At 41.7% G+C, this 19,562-nt stretch overlaps 1 protein-coding gene across 5 annotated transcripts in view; it reads left to right on the top strand.

The window, feature by feature from the left end:
* ATP2B3 (ATPase plasma membrane Ca2+ transporting 3) overlaps window positions 1-18,463 on the top strand; it is a 121,713-nt gene extending 103,250 nt beyond the window's left edge. For 3 of the 5 annotated variants that reach the window (XM_063294228.1, XM_063294229.1, XM_063294227.1), the window contains 2 exons: window positions 6,477-6,630; window positions 16,383-16,545. In XM_063294228.1, coding sequence (XP_063150298.1) covers window positions 6,477-6,630; window positions 16,383-16,408 — 180 coding nt within the window. In that variant the 3' untranslated portion in view covers window positions 16,409-16,545. Of the gene's footprint in view, window positions 1-6,476; window positions 6,631-16,382 lie in introns of all 5 variants that reach the window. The other 2 variants (XM_063294231.1, XM_063294232.1) reach the window with 2 other exon arrangements.
* The last annotated feature ends 1,099 nt before the right edge of the window (window positions 18,464-19,562 follow it).

Genomic DNA, 19,562 nt, shown 5'->3' with positions numbered 1-19,562 from the left:
GTGCTTCCCCACTGATATTTATTTTGGAATTCACGCCGTAAAGCTTTACTACCCTGGGGTGGAGATGGGGCAATTATAAAACTTCAACATCAAATTTCTGTCTCATGTGTTTTTCTTATGCTTCTTTTATGTTCTTTTGGAAATTCATGAAATTTTATTTTATTCTTTTTGTAAGGAGTGGAACAATAGCACAATCTCTAAAATCCCCCACTTGTTTTCAAAGAAGCATGGCTTTGATGAGTTCAGTGATGTTTTGGATAGTTAATGCTGCTCTTTTCTTATTAGTATACTTCACTATTATCTTTTCAGATAGCTCAATTTTGGCAGTATTTTTGGTAAGCCTTTACGTTTGGGCTAAAATCCATTTCAGCTTTTCTTTTTCAAAAAAAATACAGGAAAATACAATAACTTGGAAAAATTGTGTCAGCATGTTAAAATTAATTTATAAATATATTGCTTAACTATTGCCCCTTACCCACACAGTTAAATTACATTTTTAGTAGACTGAAAAAAAAAACCTGAAATATCTCCACACAGAAGTATTGTACTGACTAAATGTGAAAAATTAGTTGTTATAATCTATAGCAGAGAAGCAATGACTGAGTAAATTTAGAAGCCTGAAGTTTGGAAGCACCCTGAGATCATTCTAATTAATTTCACTATATTTGATTTACCTGGGCTTATAAATATCTGCATTATGTCTATTCCTTTTAAGCAAAAATTAAAACAAGGATTATCAGATACATAAGAGTTGCACTCATAAATTTGTGGGCAATCTCAATGCAATCATACCATACAAGATAAGGTCACTGATGATAGGCAGGTCACAGAAGAGAACTCATCTGAAGGCAGGCTGTCCCACCTTGGGTGTTTATAGAGTCTGTACACCAAGTGGTCACAAGTGGTCCATGTGAGAAGCATGATTCCAAAGACACCCATGTCTGGCTTCTATGTTCTAATGACATGCTTTCTGGTTGCAGCCTTTCCCCGCCCATCCCTTTCCACTTCCTCCAACTGCCTCAAAGAGGAGGTGGGACATGTGCTTTGTTGCAACTCTTCTTTTCTTTTAGCATGTTAAAAAAAAAAGTGGCTCGTTCCTGCCTTAAGAGTTGATGCTCTTGGATCAAGGAAGTTCCCTGGCCAGGAGCATGATGAGAAATGACCAATAGCATGTTATGTATCAAAATTGCTGTTGAATGGTTAAAATGGAATGACTACCACCCAAGAATCATGTCTTCCAACCCTTCCCCAACAACAGCTCTCAATCATCTTACACTGAGGAAGGGTGCCCATATGCCCCATCTTTCATGATGGAACCCAGGAACCTGGGTCCCCTCCCAACCTTCCCCCTTGGGGTGAAGAACCAGGGCTTCCAGGATGGAGGGTAGTGGTTCCATGCAAGCTTAAGCCCAGTTCTTTTCATTCTAAGAGCTTAAGTGCATAGCCCTCATCTCAACCTACTAAATCAACTTTATCCCCTTGAAACATAAGCTGTAGCAATGGTGAAACACCAGTCTGAGTCAAATGAGTCAAAATGAGAACAGCTTCTAAGAGATTGACTAACCAAAGGAGAGGGGAGCAGGGAGCTTCCTGTAGTTCAAAATGCCTTGCACCAAAACCTTCTGGTATCAGACTGGAAATTCTCCTGCTTCTGCCTGCTCATATCATTTGCACCAGCAGGAGATCAAGAATTCCAAACTGGTTTGTACCTGTATTATATCTCCATTCTAGCCAAACTGACTGATTTAGCTGGATCAATATGCTTAATTTAACCATCTTGTGGCCTCATAAAGAACTTTTAGTATAAACTAATATAAGCTGTATGTTTCCTATTGCAAAATTGAGGAAATACAGCTCAAAGAGTGACTTGGCAAGAGCCATCCTGGTAAGTCCATGGATCTTTCCCTATTGTGGTGTGCTACCCAGCCATCTACCAGTCAGCAGATGACAATACTGGCATGACATTTGCTGAACCCTTTGTTAATCCCTATCTTGTCTCTGTTCCCAGTCTCTGCCATTACCTCACTTTCCTCCAAAGCAGTGTTTCTCAACCTTGGCAGCTTGAAGATGTGTGGACTTCAACTCCCAGAATTCCCCTGCCAAGGCTGAGAAACACTGCTCCAAAGTAATGGGTGAAAAAGCTTAATAAATTTTACACACCTTGAGGCTATCTATGCCAGAATAAATGTAAAAAATATACTTTAAAATATACTTTTACTCTTCACTCATGGGCTGGGAACAGGATGAAGGCAACTTCATTGGGGACACACCCACATAAAAAGATGTTGCCAGTGTATGTTTGTACCATGGATAGATGCAGGCCATACATTGGAGAGGAAATGCTCATTCCAGTCTCTGCTGTACTTGCTTTGGGCCATGCTGATTTTGTGATACTGTCCAAATGCCATTGGTAGTCATGAACTATATGAAGGTGCAGTTTCTAAATGAGGAGAATGTAATACTCCTCAAACACAATTATATTTGTAACAGAATACATCATATGAGCTTTCCTCTTTTTGAGGACCTCTATGATCCCGGATGATGATGATGATGATGATGATGATGATGATGATGATGATGATAAATTCATCAGGCATGGTTCACTAAAGTCAGAAAGGACTCTCCCCCTTCCCAGCTCTATGATATACCTGGCTACCCTTAGAAATAGGAAGTTGGGGCTGCTGGATGTAATACATCCCATTTACAAATTCAGTAGAATTCATGTGAAGAAGCTTTTTAATGGACTAGATAATGTCCCATTGCAAGTAAAATTTACATGTTCACACTGGAACTTTTTTTCATGTGAAACATCACCAAAGTTTCCCTGTGCATAGAAAAATAAGTTTGTACTGAGCCATTTACTTTACCATTCCCTCTGACATGCTGATCTTCTACTCTACATTTTTGTTTGGGGGGGGGGGAGTATGTAAACATGTACATGTACACATATCACATCCTTGTAGTCTGAAGTGCCAGGAATAATTTTATGCACTGATCCCACTGAATATATCAATATCCTGAATGCATAAACCTTTTTCTTGTTGTTTTTGCAGGGAGTGAGGGAAGACATGCAATAGATGGAGGTAAATTCATGCTTAGAAATTAAGGTAGAGGCTAACAGTGGACATGTTTGAAGCTGACAAAGGTGGATCCTGAATTCCTCCTTCCCCTTCACATTTCCCTCTTACATGGACACAAACATATACATATGTACAACTTTGCTTTCATTTACTGTGTCACACACTCCACCTTTCCAATGAATCTGTTTCATGTATGAGAACAAAAAGGTTTTACTTTCCCTTTCTTAGCATCCTGAGATCTCATATTTTCCTTTGTCCCTGTTAATGCTGCAGACAACTAGGAAGCCCACCAATTCGGTGTCCTCCTTAGTTGTTCCCAGTTTTAATCAGTTTGTGCATACAGTGGCTGGGACCATGCATCATGCTAAGCCCGCATCTGGTTTCCTTGGTTTTGGCTTAGTATACTGTTTGAATCAGGTCACTATATCTTGTTTAACTATGGCTGAAACAAACCATGGCTTGGAGTAATGAATGAATCAAGCTAGTGTGATGCAGTAGGCCCTTTTCATCACCCAAGAAGCAAGAACCAGGCCTACAGGCATAAATAAGAGAGAGAAACATCACCAAAAGGATTGATCCATTCATTTTTCACGGTAGATATTGTAGCATAAGAAGACGTGTTTGTCTCAATGTTTATATACATAGACTATCACCAATAATACTATGCAACCTGGTTCACTGTATGGTGAAGCCCAAAGGTCAGTTGCGCACTTCATCACATATATTATGACCAACATACCTGCATGAATTAGTTATTACAGCTGGATCTGGATGTGGGATTTCTTCTTTAAACTACACATAATGCATGATGGGTTTCAGAAATACATGATGGTTTACTTTCTTTTAATCTTTTATTGAAATCTTGGCAGGTTTCTCTTGTGCACTGTTTGATGTAATGCGGCCATCCCTGCCTGGCACACTTCAGATAAGTTGGGACTTATCAGAATTTCCAGCCAGAGGGGTCATCCTGGGTTAGGGAAAGATGGGACATGGCTTTCTGCTTGTGGAAGATGTCTGGGTCACCTATCATGCGAAGTCATAAGACATCGTTTACTGACCATGGTGCCTAGTTTCATTCATATTTCATGCTAAGCCAAAGCCAAACAAACATTTTGGCTTAGTGTGAAGTATTGCCATATATACTCACAGAAAAGCTGGGAATTTTAGGTGCCAAAATACACCCCAAAAATTGGGTTCAATTTATCTGTGGATGACTTATCCACAAGCATATACAGTAGGTTTTTCTTCAACTTTTTAAAAGTACCCATATATCTTGTATATACTCACATATAAGCCCATCTGCTTGATAAGCTGACCCTCAAAATTTTTGTATGTTTTAATTTTCACAACTGGGTTATCCACAGGTAGCACATTTTTCTTGGCATTTTGGTTTAAAATTTGAGGGTCAGTTTATGGACTTGCGGATAAGTCATCCACAGATAAGTTGAACCCAATTTTGGGGGTGTATTTTGGCACCTAAAATTCTCAGCTTTTCTGTGAGTATATATGGTAATATATGGATGGGTTTATCCACGAGTATATGCAGTAATCCCATTAGAGTTATTTCTGGGATTAAAGAGTGATTTCTGAGAGCAGTGAGGTAGACTTCTCCCACTTCTGTGATTCTGTGATAAAGCTGGGCCCAGCTGCAAAAAGTTTGGTTATATCTGGTTAACTATGATTCATATTGATTATTTATAATACTTCGCTCTTCCTGCAAGGTTCATACTGGTATGACCTAATTCTGAACCAGAAGAGTGAACTTTTCCACCAACATCCTACCTTGTTATTTCCTGGTCTTTTCTCTTATTTATTTCCTTAGTGACCGTACAACTGTGCATTATACAAAGCCAGCACTGTAGCAATTTATGGATCCCATAAGATTCATGCTATTTGCCAAGTACTGCACTTAGTAGGCCTTCTGAGTTAATATGCTTATTCAGGTTTATTTTAGGTAATTTTGAAATTAAAAGTCTGTTTGACAACACTGTGGAAACATCACAAAAGAGAAGGATTAGAATCTCCTCTCCTACACATGGGAAGTAGATCTCAATGTTCAGAAATAAGGCTGGCCCTATGATTAGGCAGAGGGAGTTGGTGGCTTTGAGGGCAGAAAGGGAGGAGCAGTGAGCAGGGGTGTTAGGAGAGAGAGCTGCATGTGCTACTCAGCTTATCCTAAGCTACTGTTCCTAAGTGTAGTACAAGACATTTATTTTATTTTCAGGCTCAGAGTAAAATTTAACTGCTAGTTTAATCTATTTCTGTACCTGGAATAGAGTATAGGATGGAGCCCTTGGCGAAAGTTCAGCCACATTTCAGTGAAAAGATGTATTGGCCTCAGCAAGTGTGGATTTTCACAGATAGGAAAAGTTAGTGTGCTATGTGCATTATAAGTGCAGCCTTTTATCGAGTAATCCATGCTTGGGGAGAGACAAACAATGAAACACAATAACATCCAATGTTCTATCACCATGAACGGAGAAATTGTAAAATTCAAGGGTTTCTGGATGTTGGATCTTTCTCAATGCTTGCTGAACCCATGCAGAGTTATGGCTGAAACCCTGGGAACAGATTTGTCTTGACGGCAACAGTATGCTTTTATTTTTTCTGTTAAATCTGAAAACAGGAATGAATAACACTAATAGGAGAAATTGAGATCCTCAGAGATACAAGCGGGTTGATGCTCAAACTTCTCCTCCTCCTTGGTCGTCCCTTTTATAAGGAGTCAAGATTGCTTTTATTTGAATTTTCCTTTACTTACTCTGTACTGCCTGCTCTTCAATACACAACTCCTTAGTCACGCTAAAAAGGATACCAGTGGGAAGGGAGGGATGGGTTTTTATAGGCAAGATTATGAGGTAATTCAAACACAGCAATCTGAGGTTTTGGAAATGTTTCTAATCCCTTCCCCTTGCCTGAGGCTGTCCTTTTTGCCCTGGTGATACTCAGAGAGGGAACCTTTGTCTTTATGATTCATCTTCGTGCAGTCCTCGCCTTCACCACATCTTGCAGCACTGAAGTTGACAGCTCAGGTGTGCCTTGTACTCTACTCGTAATAGGAGGGTGGGCAGCTACAGTATTTAGTCGGTGGTTGGTTTTCCCTGAACAATTCTGGGGTAATGTATCATGGGTTTGTACCTTGTGTAAATGATCTAGAAATGGAGCCTTCGGGTGTGACCAGTTTCCTCGATCTTCTGCTGGTGCAACTTGCTTTCTCCATCAAAGAACATCAAGGTGGTGCCAACTCCCACCAGCTGGTCTCTGGCACATAATGCTTCACAGTCTTTGGCAGGAGGCCAAATACCCAGCATGGCCAATTTTGGCTGGCACGGGCTGTTCCACTGCAGCCACTGTCCGCTGCCACCCAAATTTTCTATCTCATTTTCTCTCCTGCAGATGGAGGTAGTTAGCACCTTCAAGAGAAGCGGCTCCTTTCAGGGGGCTGTCCGACGCCGCTCTTCCGTCCTCAGTCAACTGCACGATGTAACCAATATTTCTACCCCCACTCACGTAATTCTCTCCGCCGCAAATGCCAGCGCCGGTGCCGGGAGTGAGTCTTGATTTCCTCTTACTGCTTGTGATTTAAAACAAAAAGCAAAACAAGACAAAAAAAACCCCACCCCATTCTATTTCTGCCCTCCTACAATATCCCTTTCCTTCTCTTCTATCCACCCACCCCCATCCCTCAGTCCCTCGTTGCTGCAGCCACTGTTGCAATATTATTTATTTCAGTTTTTACTCTGTCCGGTCTCAGCCATGCCGGATTTCCAACCTCTATAAAGCCATACAATTTCTGCGCTTTGCCTCTCCTTCTTTAACCACCTGCACCCCTTCTCTCCTTGGTTTGCTCACCTTGTTCACTTTCTTCTCCGTGGCTGCTGGTTTTAATGGACTGGAGTCAGATCCCCAGCTGGTGAGGTGGGGCTGGGCTTGGGGAGGGTCAAGCGGTCCGATGAGCCAGAGCAAGGGAGAAGGATACCAGCTGGGGATCCAGCCTCATTTCTTGATCTAGCCACGCATTTTGACAGTGATTGGTGTTTATTGTGTTGTTTGGTGTGTGTCACTTGCTGTTGCATGTAAGAGATGGGGAAGGAGGTACAGATGAGTGCAAAAGGGCAAATTCCAGCTCAGGGCACAAAACATTTGGAGTAGATTCTTATATTCCTACCTCAATCTGAAATCATCTGATGACTATGGGGTAGGTCAAGGCAATTCTGGTCTGGATTAAATCAGGAGGGAACCAGGACACACATTAGAATAAACAGAAGTTGCTCCAAAAGAGATTCTCATGGAGTTCCATGAGTTCAAATATAGTCTGCTGCCCACACCTCACATTAAATTACCATAAAAAATAGGTTTAGAGGTATGCTTGCCTCCAAAGAATCTTGGGCGTTGTATAATTTTGCTCCAAATGTTTTTCGGGAGAAAAGGGTAATAGGAGAGCTGTCATAAATCTATGATTCTGGGCACATCTTCACTAGAGACAACTGATACAGCATTCTCCCACATTCCGATGGACCAGGTGAACTAAAGTAATGAAGGTTAGTAGTAGAAGAAGGGCAGATCTCTAAAAGCATTCTGGTCTGAAGCCATGACAATTCAAATACCATTAATAGAACCTTAGGGTGAGAATATGTCCCAAGGTCCTTGATGGGTGCCATGACAGTGAAATGGATTCAAAATGGTTCAAATTTGTAATCTAGATTGCAGATAGGGTGGAAGAAATTGCAGGGGAGATCCTATTCATCTATCACTAACAAAATGGGTTAACTGTAGGAAGTTTTTGAACAAATGAGCAAAAAAATCACATTGGAGGAGAATGGTTCTAAGAAAGAGAATGCCTGCTCTATAGGTGGAGATGCTGCCTTGGGTGGGACATCCAAGTGTTTTAAAAGGTGTCCATGGAACAGACTGGAATCTTGACATAAGTGCAGGGAAGAATCCTGGGGGTGGGATGTATCAGGAAAGTGGACCTCCTAAGAAGTGAAAGACAAGAACATGTTTCTTGAAGGCACTCCTGTGATGTCCTGGACCAGTTCCTCTGTGTGTCGGTGAAAAAGAAATGGTTCCCCTGCTCCTCAGTTCCCTTCTCTATCCCCTCACCCACCCCATCCCTCCTCAGAAACTGTACCAACTCTTCCTTGCCTACTTGAAAAGAATCCTCTTGTTATTTCTCATTATTTTGGCACAACAATGAAAGATCCACAAAGGTAAGCCGCCTGTTCTCCAGCTGCCGGTCCCAGGTATTCTTGGCAAGTTGGTTTGTTTAGAATATTTCAACGATTTCTTTTGTTTTGTTTTTTTTAACCAATCAAAGCCATGCTGGTGGTCATGCCGGCATTGTGGTGTGGTGTGGTAGATTCATGGTGCCTTTTGGTATGACATGCACTGATCTTGCTTTTTAATGGGGGCATAACCTACAATGTAAACCTTCGAGTATGGCCTTGTCATCTTTGCTGCACTTTTAGCAGCTCTCTCTCTTTCTTTTTCTCTGTCTCTCTCTCTAAATGCTGCCTTTATATTAAACTCTTTTCCTCCCTTCCAGCGAGCTGCTGTCTCTCTTTGGACAATTGATATCCATTAATGTCCTTGGGAATCTTTTCCCACCTTCTGCATCTTGGAAATGCTGTGTCTGTTTTTGTTTCTTTTTCTTTTTGTTTCTGATGATTATATTTCTTTTTTTAGGAACCATGTTATGGATGGCAAATGGGTTTCTCCTCCCTAAAATTTCCACAGGGGAATCTTGTCATTTCAGGCTCACAGAATAACTTGAAACATTTTTGGTCTGTGAAACAGAAAGTCCGATTAGCAGCTTCCACCATCCGAATGCCCTCTATTAAGACATTCTCCCGAGAAAGCCCTCTGAGGTTAACGGCCCTGCATGATGCTTTATTTCAGTGCAGTGTCAGCAAAAATGAGCTTTCCAGTGCACCTCTCTTGTAACACTAATTGGCACCCAAGATCTCATTTTGCCTCTGAGGCTAAAGCATAACAGTCTCACACACAAATTTCCTGTCCATAATGTGACAGTGTAGGTGCTGGATCTCTACTATATCTATCTATCTATCTATCTATCTATCTATCTATCTATCTATCTATCTATCTATCAATCATCTATCATCTATCTCTATCTCATATACTGTTATGCTACTTAAACCAGGCTAGAAAGAAACAGGTTCATTTAGCAGATCTGGGAATATTTCAGTCCCTTTTTAAAACTGAGGGGAAAGTGAACTCTTACAGGCTAAGTGGAATCTGGTCTAAGTGGAATTTCCAGCTATCTCCCTTCCTTCCCCCCCCACCCCCGCATCTTTCCCTGATATGTTCCTAGTGCTTTACACACTGATAATAATTCAGTGAAGTAATGTTTCCTCAGTTTCTGCTGAAATTTTATTTAATGCGCTCTTTAAAGTCAGAGGGTTCTTTGAGAGCCAGCGGAGAGTACAGACGAATTGATATGATATTCATTGCCGAAAGAACCAGGCAATGCTTCTCAAATCAGTACTGTACTATTTTGCAAATAGCCTTATTCTTGATAACCCTACAGTTTTTGGTAGGGTTGAGTTATACTAGAATCTAGCATATTTTAGACTTTGTTTCTTCCACAGCCTTTATAGATTTTAATATACAAGCCTGAATTGTATCAGCCGGGAACCTAAGAATGTAGGGAATCATTATTTTGAGGGGCAGTGGCAGCATGTGTCTATACATTGCAGACGGAGTGGGTCCCTCTTTTGAATCCTATAGACCATGGATTGTAACAGGAGTCACACCGACATAGTGAACAAAATCACTGTTGTGTGAGGGGCAGCCATATAAATCATCCAAATACATACATACATACTGTACATACATATGTCTTTGATTAGAGACATTTCATTTGTTAACTGAGTTATGACACATTTTGAGTACATAGGTAGAATAACTTAGCTCTCCCACTGCATTTACTCTGCCAGCGAGATCAAAGAACAGTTCAAACATAAATCCCCCCGCTATTTCAACGTTTTGGAGGAAAAAAAGGGGGAGTTCTAATTTGTTTATGAGCTTGTGATCAGAGAACAATGGTTCATTTTCATTTAATTTGAATGGAGTATCAAGGTATTGTGAATTGAAGGAGCTACATAGGAAAGTTAGGGGAAAGCTCACAATTTCTCTAGCAGCATTCAGAGTCTGTAAGACCACAGTTGCAATATATAAACTGCAGACATATACATACTAAAAGAAACAAAGACAGCAGCCATAAGAGCTATTGACTTGGCTCACAGCCTTGTCTAACTCAGGTACCACTTTGGCTTGGCAGATCAGCTGCTGTCCTACAGCAACCAGATTTTTCAAAATCTTTTCCCTCTGGAGCCTGAAATGAATCTCCTGTCTTAGTCCCTGTCCCAGGTATCCTCCGCTTACAAAGTTCCCCTTCCTTTTTGCTTTTCAGCTTCCAAGATGTCATGGATGGAACCACTTCTATACCAGCTGGGAATTTCCTTTAGTGTTTAATAAAAAAACAAAACAAAACACCCCCTCCTCCCACAACTCCTTTATTTTTTTCTTCACCTACCTTCATCCCATCACTGCTGCTTTTTGCTTATTCATGGGGACTTTGGGCATTACATGCACTGACAGGATCTAGCCTTGGCAGAGCTTCCCCAAATTCCTTGCCATCAAGAGCAGAACCCCTAATTTACTTGAATATGTGAAATCTCTCTACACAAGGCCCCATTTTTCCATAGCAGACATTCATTTGGGGGTCACCTACTAAAAAGAGTGATCTAATTTATCTCCCTTGCTCGCCCCCTTTTTTTTGCAGTTCCAGAAGCTTCAGAAATTTCAGTGGCAGACGGCTAAGAAATTGTGATATAACTGGCTAGTGGTTTCTAGCAACACAATGAAAACGGTGTTCGAGTTTTTATTTTGGCTTAATATATGCCCCCAAAAAGAACACCCCTCCAAAAAAAAAAAAAAAACCTATGAACCACCACTTGGAAATCCTATTCTCACTGTCTTGATGTTTTTGAAGTATAGCCTCTGTCAGTGAAAGATTGCCCACCCCATCTTTTATAATTTTATTAACCACTGATAATTATCCACTGATAATGTTATGAGTGTGGTAATAAAACCCCAACCAGAAACTAAGCAATAATAGGCCAGATTCCCATACTTAGTTTTACCTATAGATAGTCTGTGTGGATTTCATTTTTCAAGTGTTGAAAGACACACATAGTGCAGCACCGTTAACATTAAACAAGAGACGTGTGTTTGTTTTCTCAACTCTATGTCCTATATACTTCCTGTAAAGTTTGGCTCAGTGGTGGAGGAATTACCTTGTGACTACTCCTAAAAATGCATGTTCAGCTTATCACCATTCCGGAGATTTGCTAGGTCCAGTCATCAAAGTCTAGTTATCACTTCAAAATAGTGACAAGCTGTATCGTTTAGGGATTCTTTGCCAGAGTTTAGGGATTCTAAGGAAGAGCTGGATGCAGGCAGGTTTTGCTTTATTCCTGAGAAGGAGTGGCACCTATTTTCTAACCTGAGCAAAGGAGAAGCATGCATTCATGCCATTGGAGAGAGGCAAAAAATTGCACTCTAGGTTCAAGAACTCAAAACCAATCAACCTCTACTTGCAACCATCCTGCTCTTTAATCTGCCCACAGTTCTACTTCTGGATCATGTTAGATCCTAGCAGCTAAAGTGTGGCAGATGGATCTTTGGCTTTTAATGAGAAGTGGGACGCAGATGTTTTCCCTGGTTAGGAAAAGGACCATAACTCGATGCAAGAGTCCCATAATGGTTTGAACCCAGATCTATAATTTCAGCCAGTTAGGAGTGCAGACACAGATAGACCTCTTGGCCACACTATTTTCCCCTTGGGAATATTAATAATAATATTAAGCAGAGCTGGCATCACCAAACTGAAGTTTTCCTAGGAAGGAATGCCTATTAAACCAGTTTACCTCTGTAGTGGAGACATAAACTTTAAGAGAAGGCAACACTTCCCCTTTGTTTTTCTAAGCTTTCCTGACGCATTAGTGAAGAATTGAAGGTCAATTGTAGAGAGCGTCTAAAGATCGGAAGACCTGGAAGGGTTCCCCACCACCAACACCCCGTGCTTTTCCACCTCAACTTGCTGGCTCATCTTTTCACTTGTGTCCTACCACTCGCTTCTGGCCACAGCAGGGGCAGGAGGGAAGCCTGCGAGGCATGGACAGAGGGGCCTGATGGCACGGCATGAACTCATTATCCCCTCTTCCCTCGTCTCCTCCCCCAAACAGCAAGGATGGGCCTCAATACTCGAACGTTTACTGTACTGTTGCAACAATGCATGGGTCTTTCTCTTCTCTTCCTCTCCCGCGGCTGTGACTGGAGGCGTTTTCACTGTGTGTCTGTGCCGTTCTGCTTTTCTGAAGTCTTTCTGGGGCTTCCTGCCCCGACTTTCTTGCAGCATGAAAGCAGCCTTTCCCCCCATCTCTGCTTTTGCCACATGCACCTTGAAGTCTCCCTCAGGGCTTTTTGCTGTATGTGTCAGCAGCTGCCAACCATCATGCACTTCCATTTGCACAGCACCGTGTGCTTCTTTCCAAGAGGTCAGCTTGCCCACAGGGTCCAGGGCTTGATTAGAGGTCAAGTCTGATGGCGCCAACAACTTTAAAAAAAAAAAAAAACCCTAAACAGATACTTGGGGAATGCTCTTTTTAAATGGTTTCTCCTTCCTCCCCCTGAAAACAAATAACAGTTCTTTCATGTTTCCAGCCATTTTAAGGGTGAAAAAGGCATGATTTCATTTTTCCTTCAGTTCAGCATAACTTCTAGCCTATCTGCTGAAATGTATGCAGTAGCCCAAATGGGTAGCCTATCAACCATCTATTGGGTTTGGTGAGGTATATACAACAAGAGCATGCAGAAGCCACTCCCAAATGGTGGCCAGCCTGTATGACAAGAGGTTGCATAGATGCAGGTTGGTGGATCAATATACCTCTAATTTAATTTGTCTCTGCAACCTTCTGCAAAGTAAATAGGGTGCAACTCTCATTCCCATTTTGCAAATGAAGAACTGAAATGTATCACTAATAACTGACAGGTGCTTCTCTCTCCTCTGCCCTCTGAGTTGTAGATCCAAACTACACATATCAAGTCACATGTAGCTTTTTTATCTTCTTTTGTACTCAAAATTATCCCCTTCCTAAAATGCTACCCACCATCCTCCAAGTGGTGGTAGGACCCATGGAACTGTCAGCGGTTCTGAAAGCCAGGAATATCAAGGAACCCAAAACAATATTATTTAGGGCAAATAAGATTGATACAAGCCATTCTGAACTTAGGCAGAAAACCAAAATGGCTCCCCTTCCAGAAATTAACTGTGGGCTGTTCTCCTATACCAGTCCTGTTGAAATGAACAATCTTACTAATCACAGTGTCCTAATTTATTTTAATGATATCTTGTGTAGGAAACTGGGGACCATATTTCCAACTTCACAATACGGAACATAAAATCAACCCGGTCAAGGCACTGAACTGAATTAAAGCCGATAGGGTTTAACAGATACTGTCAGAGGCAGCAATCTCTACTAAGGAGTTAATGCAGTTAGCAAGACACCTAGGATTAACAACTGACATGATTTTGGTATCAATAATTCTCTGTGATTAAATTGAGGCTTCGGCTAAAGGCCATTTATTTATTTATTTATTGGTGCCTTCAAGTCAGGGTTGACTCCTGGTGACTGCCTGGACTAGTCCCTGCAGTTTTCTTGGCAAGGTTATTCAGGAGTGGTTTGCCATTGCCTGCTTCCCAGGGCTGAGAGAAAGGGACTGGCCCAAGGTTCGTGCCTAAGGTGGAACTAGAACTCAGGGTCCCCCAGTTTCTAGCCCAGGGCCTTAACCACTACACCAAACTGGCTCTAAAGGCCAAACTAGGTCATTCCAAATATGGTGCAAGGTAAACTGAACATCTTCCCATTTCCTCAGATTTTTTGGCTGATGCTGAGGGAAATTTAGCTCTGAGATCCAGAGCCTCTGTTGAATTCCAGCTTGAAGGTAATGTCTCTCTGGTTTACAGGATTGCACAGGAATTTGCCTCCCCCCACCCCGCAATCCTTCCCCACACACATACATATAGACATGCCAATCAATTGACTAATTTTAGAATTAAATGTCCTACTTTTTCCCTTGTCTTCTCTCATGTCTCTCTCTTACTCTTACAGACACGCATTCATACACAGCTCTCTCTCCAAGATAATCAAGGGATTTCCCAAACATCATGTTCCTTCTCCGTATTTATCCTATAAATTGCCTTTGGGAATCTGACCCCACATTTCTGCCATTACTGCATGCTTCCAAATAGCTCGGGTTTGGGAGTTTTTGTTTGTTTTTCATTTGGTTTTGCTTGTAATTTGTTTTCCTATTTTTGGAGGGGTTTGCCTTTCTCTTTTAGGCCTTCTCAGGTTGATCCTCTCCAAATCATCCTTTTGATAAAGGAGCTGGATGCTGGGTCCCCAAAGCATGATGTGGCAAGAAGACAGTCAAATGCATGCAATTGCCTAGGACTGCCTCAGTCTTTCTTCTCCCTGAGCATGCAACCCTATCAACATTTATGTACCTCCTCTCCATCACCAACCTCTCCATCACCAACCTTCTGGGCATTCATCAAGATGGGCTACTCCTATCCAAGAAGCATGAGAGAAGTCCCTCCTTCTTCCACACCAAAATCCACCATAAATTATAAGACACTGACATCCATGCTATACGCAAAGTATCCTGAGATGTTTACTCACAAAGCACTACAGCCACAGTGTCTTAAAATGGATCAAGATGCAAGGTGGCAGCACAGTTCACTGAGGTGGGGGGTGTAATTTCCACAGTGATTCCTTAAAAGAAGCAGCAGATACATTTCTGTTGCTGAAACAAGCCAGAGAATATTTTACATTTTCCCTGAAGCTGTGTATCCCCCCTTTTGATACCATAACATTTTCAATTGTGACGGAAATAGGAGGATCTCAGCTGAATTCGAAATTGATTATGTGCCATCAAGTCAGCATTAACTCTTAGTGACATGGTTAGATTTTCTCCATAATGTTTTGAAATGCTGGCATCCATTTTAGAAGTAAGGAGCAGGTCACAGGGAGAAAGCAGCATGGACAAAGTGAGGTCAGCATACAATAAGCCACAAGCAAGTAGGAAACATCCTTCCCATTCTGCCAGAGCCAAAATAAACGTGGATATTTCCTGAGCGAGGTTTTAAATCCTTCATTTTCCATTCCCATTGCTTTATTTAGATTAAACTCATGTCCACTACCACCACCACCACATACACAAACACGATTCCCTACAACAGCTAGATTGTGGCACTAAGCATATTTGGTTGCCCACGTATCAACCCCATTTCCTATTCATGTTTTAACCATTCATGTCTCATTCATTTAACTGATGGTTCTACATCCCTTTTTGTTTCGTTCCTTGTTGCCAATGAAGGCTCCTCTTTCCTCAGCTACATGTTAAGCAATTTATCCCAGGAGCAAATAAGATTACCCCAAGACAGTCCAACTATGGTCAGTAAAAAAGAGGGACACTGGACAAACATCGTGAATAGGGAGAGGATGCAGAAGGGCTGGAGAGTAACACAGTTACATCTGGCATGGCAGCATAAAGCTGTTGTGTCACCCATGGCCCAGCCACTGTTTCACAAGCCTGTCTTAGTAGTTTTAGCTTCTGCTCATAATAATCCTTGGAAGGTACGTAACCATAGAGCTTTCAGGTAGCCTAACATACAAGACTGACATGGAGGAGGACCTTTCAGTTGCTGCCATCCCCAGTGAAAAGCTTTTCACACACACTGACATAATACTTATACTGGCTTAATAGTCATTCCTTATCCCTAGGGAATTGCAATAGTTTAAATGAGGAAGGCAATTCTAACAAATTTTTTAGTCCCATCACTAAACTACATTCCCGTAGGATTGTATCAGGGAAGTCATGACAGTTAAAATTATGCAGGATTAATACATATTTGTGGTGTCAACTTGCCCTCAGTTTGTTGACAGGGCTGGGAGCCCCTTTACTATTTGCAAAAAAGGGGAGAACCACCGATAACACTTGGTCAGCACTGCCTTATGTCTAGTGGCTGGAATTAGGGGAAAATTAAATTTAGGATTAATGATTCCCATCCCATCTCTCCAGCCTTCTCCTAGACCAAGCTGAGATGGCAAAGGATGAACAATTAGCAAGATCCACAAATGTGGCCTGGCATTGGGTTCAGCAGCTCTGTCAGCCTTTCATTCACTCTCTTCTCCTTCCTTTTGGCCCTCTCTGCAGATCCGCGTAGTGAAAGCGTTCCGTAGTTCACTCTATGAAGGGCTGGAGAAGCCAGACACCAAGACCTCCATCCATAACTTCATGACAACGCCCGAGTTCTTGATCAACGACTACATCCACAACATTCCTCTCATTGATGATACAGACGTGGAGGAGAGCGAGGGTCCCCTAAGACAGCACTTCAGGGCCAGTCCCCCACCATCTCCCAACAAGAACAACAACGCCATTGACAGCGGCATCTACCTTAGCACCGATGTCAGCAAGACACCTACCTCCTCATCCAGCCCAGTTAGCCCACTCCACAGCATGGAAACCTCCCTCTAACACAACCCTACCATGCAACCAGTTGAATTGACTTTGTTCACAACAGAGGTGTCCAGTTCCTCCTGGGAGATAGGCTAGCTAAGGAAGGACGGAAAGCCGACAGGAGATGGCACTTCACCTCTTGATGCCGGAGGTATTTTCTCTCAGTGGGGTGGAAAAGGACAAGGTTTCTGCCATTGGATGGCTCAGACAACCGAAGACGTACTGCATTGATGCAATGAAAGCATACTGTAGAGGGGGAGAGATGTTTTCTTCAATCACTCGAGGGGTTTGGGCTGAGTCCCAGAGAGTGTACAGGAAAACCACCCATTTCTCTAATCTGTTCTTTGGGGTTTTTTTTGGACACAAACACACTCACCAAACCCACAATGATCCTGCAACTGGGGGTTGCTTTGATATTCTTGTGGGACCTCTTTTTTCTTTTTTTTCCCCCCAATGTTTAAAAAAAGAAACTATATTTGCACCAGAAAAAGGAACAAAAACAAAACAAAACAAAACAAAAAAGGAGAAAGAGGAATAATCTAGACAACTATTATCCTAAAAAATATACATATATATATATATATATGATACCAACTGACAGATGTATTTACGGATCTTCTGACCATAACGCATGCCTGTTATCAAACTCTCCTTTCTTCTTCCCCCTCCCCCAGTGGAATTTCAGTCTGGGGCAATTTTGCTTTTTAAAAAAAAAGAAAAAAAAACATTGTTTGCTGGAGCTTGTATTTTATATCAGGATTTGCCAGGAAAAAAAAAGATTCCTTTCTATTAGGAGGGGAATTGACTGAACAATTATTGGGTAAAAGAAATGGAAATGTTTTTTTGGGTTGGATAGTGCAGATATAGTGTGACTGAAAATAGGGTGTGGTTGCAGTGACACAAATTTGGGCCTTTTCAGGTAATTACTGAAAAAGTGACCAAAAGTAGGGTCCCATTTCAGTGGGGCACTTCTCTCCCTCCCCCTGCAAGTGCTCACAATCCATATGCTTCCTATAGGTAGTGATTTAACCAAATATCCAATAGCTGAACAGTACAGAGAATTTAGGGTGGAAAAAGAAGGTAAAACTCGCACTTCTTTGTGACCCATTGTGAAAGAACAGAACATCTTTCCTGTTGCATAAGGTCACTAAATTAGAGCATTCATCAGGGCTCTCTATATTATTTGATAGATTCATCAGAAAATTCTATTTCTGAGAATCGTTTAATTTTCAAAACACAACTGCAACAAAGATTTCTACCCTCATGGTTGTGAGGAAACCTAGAAAAACATACACGCAGTGACTGCACAAGACTGCACAGCCCCTTACGGCCACACTGCAGCTTGAACTTACCACTTGAAAATTACCTTTATATTCCATCTTATTCCAGAGATTAGTTACGTTACCATGACTTCAAAATGCCCTCTTTGCACAGACTGAGAGGATATTTCTCTTCAGCCAATATGTGCAAACTCTGAGCTGGAAGCAACAAAGATCCATACGTATTCCAAAGTTTCTTGAGAAGATTTGCCTTGGGCTTAACTCTTGACCAGCTGAAGTATTTCCTCTTCTTGTAATGGTACATGAGGAATCGAGCTCAACGTTAGCAACTCTCTCAATCAAGCCAATTCCAATTGCATCTTGGAGGGAAAAAAAGAGACCCTGCCAATAATATAAAATGGGATAGTCAACGTTCACGGAGGGTTTGGAGGGCCATTATGGGTGATAGATGTAGCTAGTCCATAGGCAACTTTCTGGTGTGCCCTTCTATACAAGCCTCATGTGGAGCTGCCTCGGAAAACTTCCAGTTCCCATACTAATTTGCGGAAGAGAAGGGCATATGATTAGTACAGTACTTTATATCTCTTGTATCAAATGCTCAAGAAAACTTCGAAGGGAACAGAAATAGCTCCTGTGTATTCTTGACTTGTATGTTATACTAATCTTCTGAGTAGACTACTGTGATAGATACTGTAATCTATACTGAGTAGACTACTAAGCGTAACCCTTCACTTATATCCTCCAAGGAGCTCTGATTATTCCATGCTATCTTTACAATAATCCTGTGCTGGCGGAGAGAAAATGAGCAAGTTGTCTAAGGCCATCCAATAAGCTTTGTGGCTGAGTGAAGACCAGCATGTTTAAGAGGTTCAGTAAAGTTAGTTAGTTAAGAAGGACGTACTAAAAATTATCACACAGCATCAACTAGGACATGAGATACCATGTGCTGATAAAAATTCCAAGGGAGTATCAGTATACTGGATTTTGTCACATATGACTATAAAATTCTTTTTACCACAAAAAAAGGAGAAGGGCACTGGGTTAAACATATTTTCAGCCTTTTCCCCCCAAACAGTACAAATCTAAGATATCTAACCGACATTAAAAAAAGGTGATGTCATGGTGGGTGATACAATGCTGCACAAGGGGTAGATGTTGCCCTAGCCAGGGACAATAATTAGGCATGGGCTTAAATGAATATGATGATCCAAATCCTTTCAACAGGAAATCTCTCTGAAAGCTTCAGGACCAATAGTTTTCAAATGTGGGGTGGCACCAGCAGCCAGGTAAAAGCTATTCCTGGTTCTCAGTCAAGTAAGATGGCCAAGGAGTACTTAGTGGTTAAAAGTGGATTGGGCAGAAATCAGGTGGGGGGGGGGGAGGGAGGTGCTATACCTATTCAAGACTGTTTTGACTTAGGCTGCAGAGATGAGTCCCTCTAGAACTCTGGCAGTGTCATTTTCCTCCACACATGACATTTCAGCTGAGCATCCATCGTTATTCAGTATGTTACATGTTTTGTATTTCCTAGGGCAAGCCTGCTTGAAAATACCAGCTGCAGCACTGTCAGAAAAGCCATCCCTCCTTCGGAAGG

This window comes from Candoia aspera, chromosome 2 (assembly GCF_035149785.1).
Source record: "Candoia aspera isolate rCanAsp1 chromosome 2, rCanAsp1.hap2, whole genome shotgun sequence".
Lineage (NCBI taxonomy): Eukaryota > Metazoa > Chordata > Lepidosauria > Squamata > Boidae > Candoia > Candoia aspera.
Note: the sequence above shows the minus strand (reverse complement) of the source record. Positions and strands in the feature narration are given on the sequence as shown.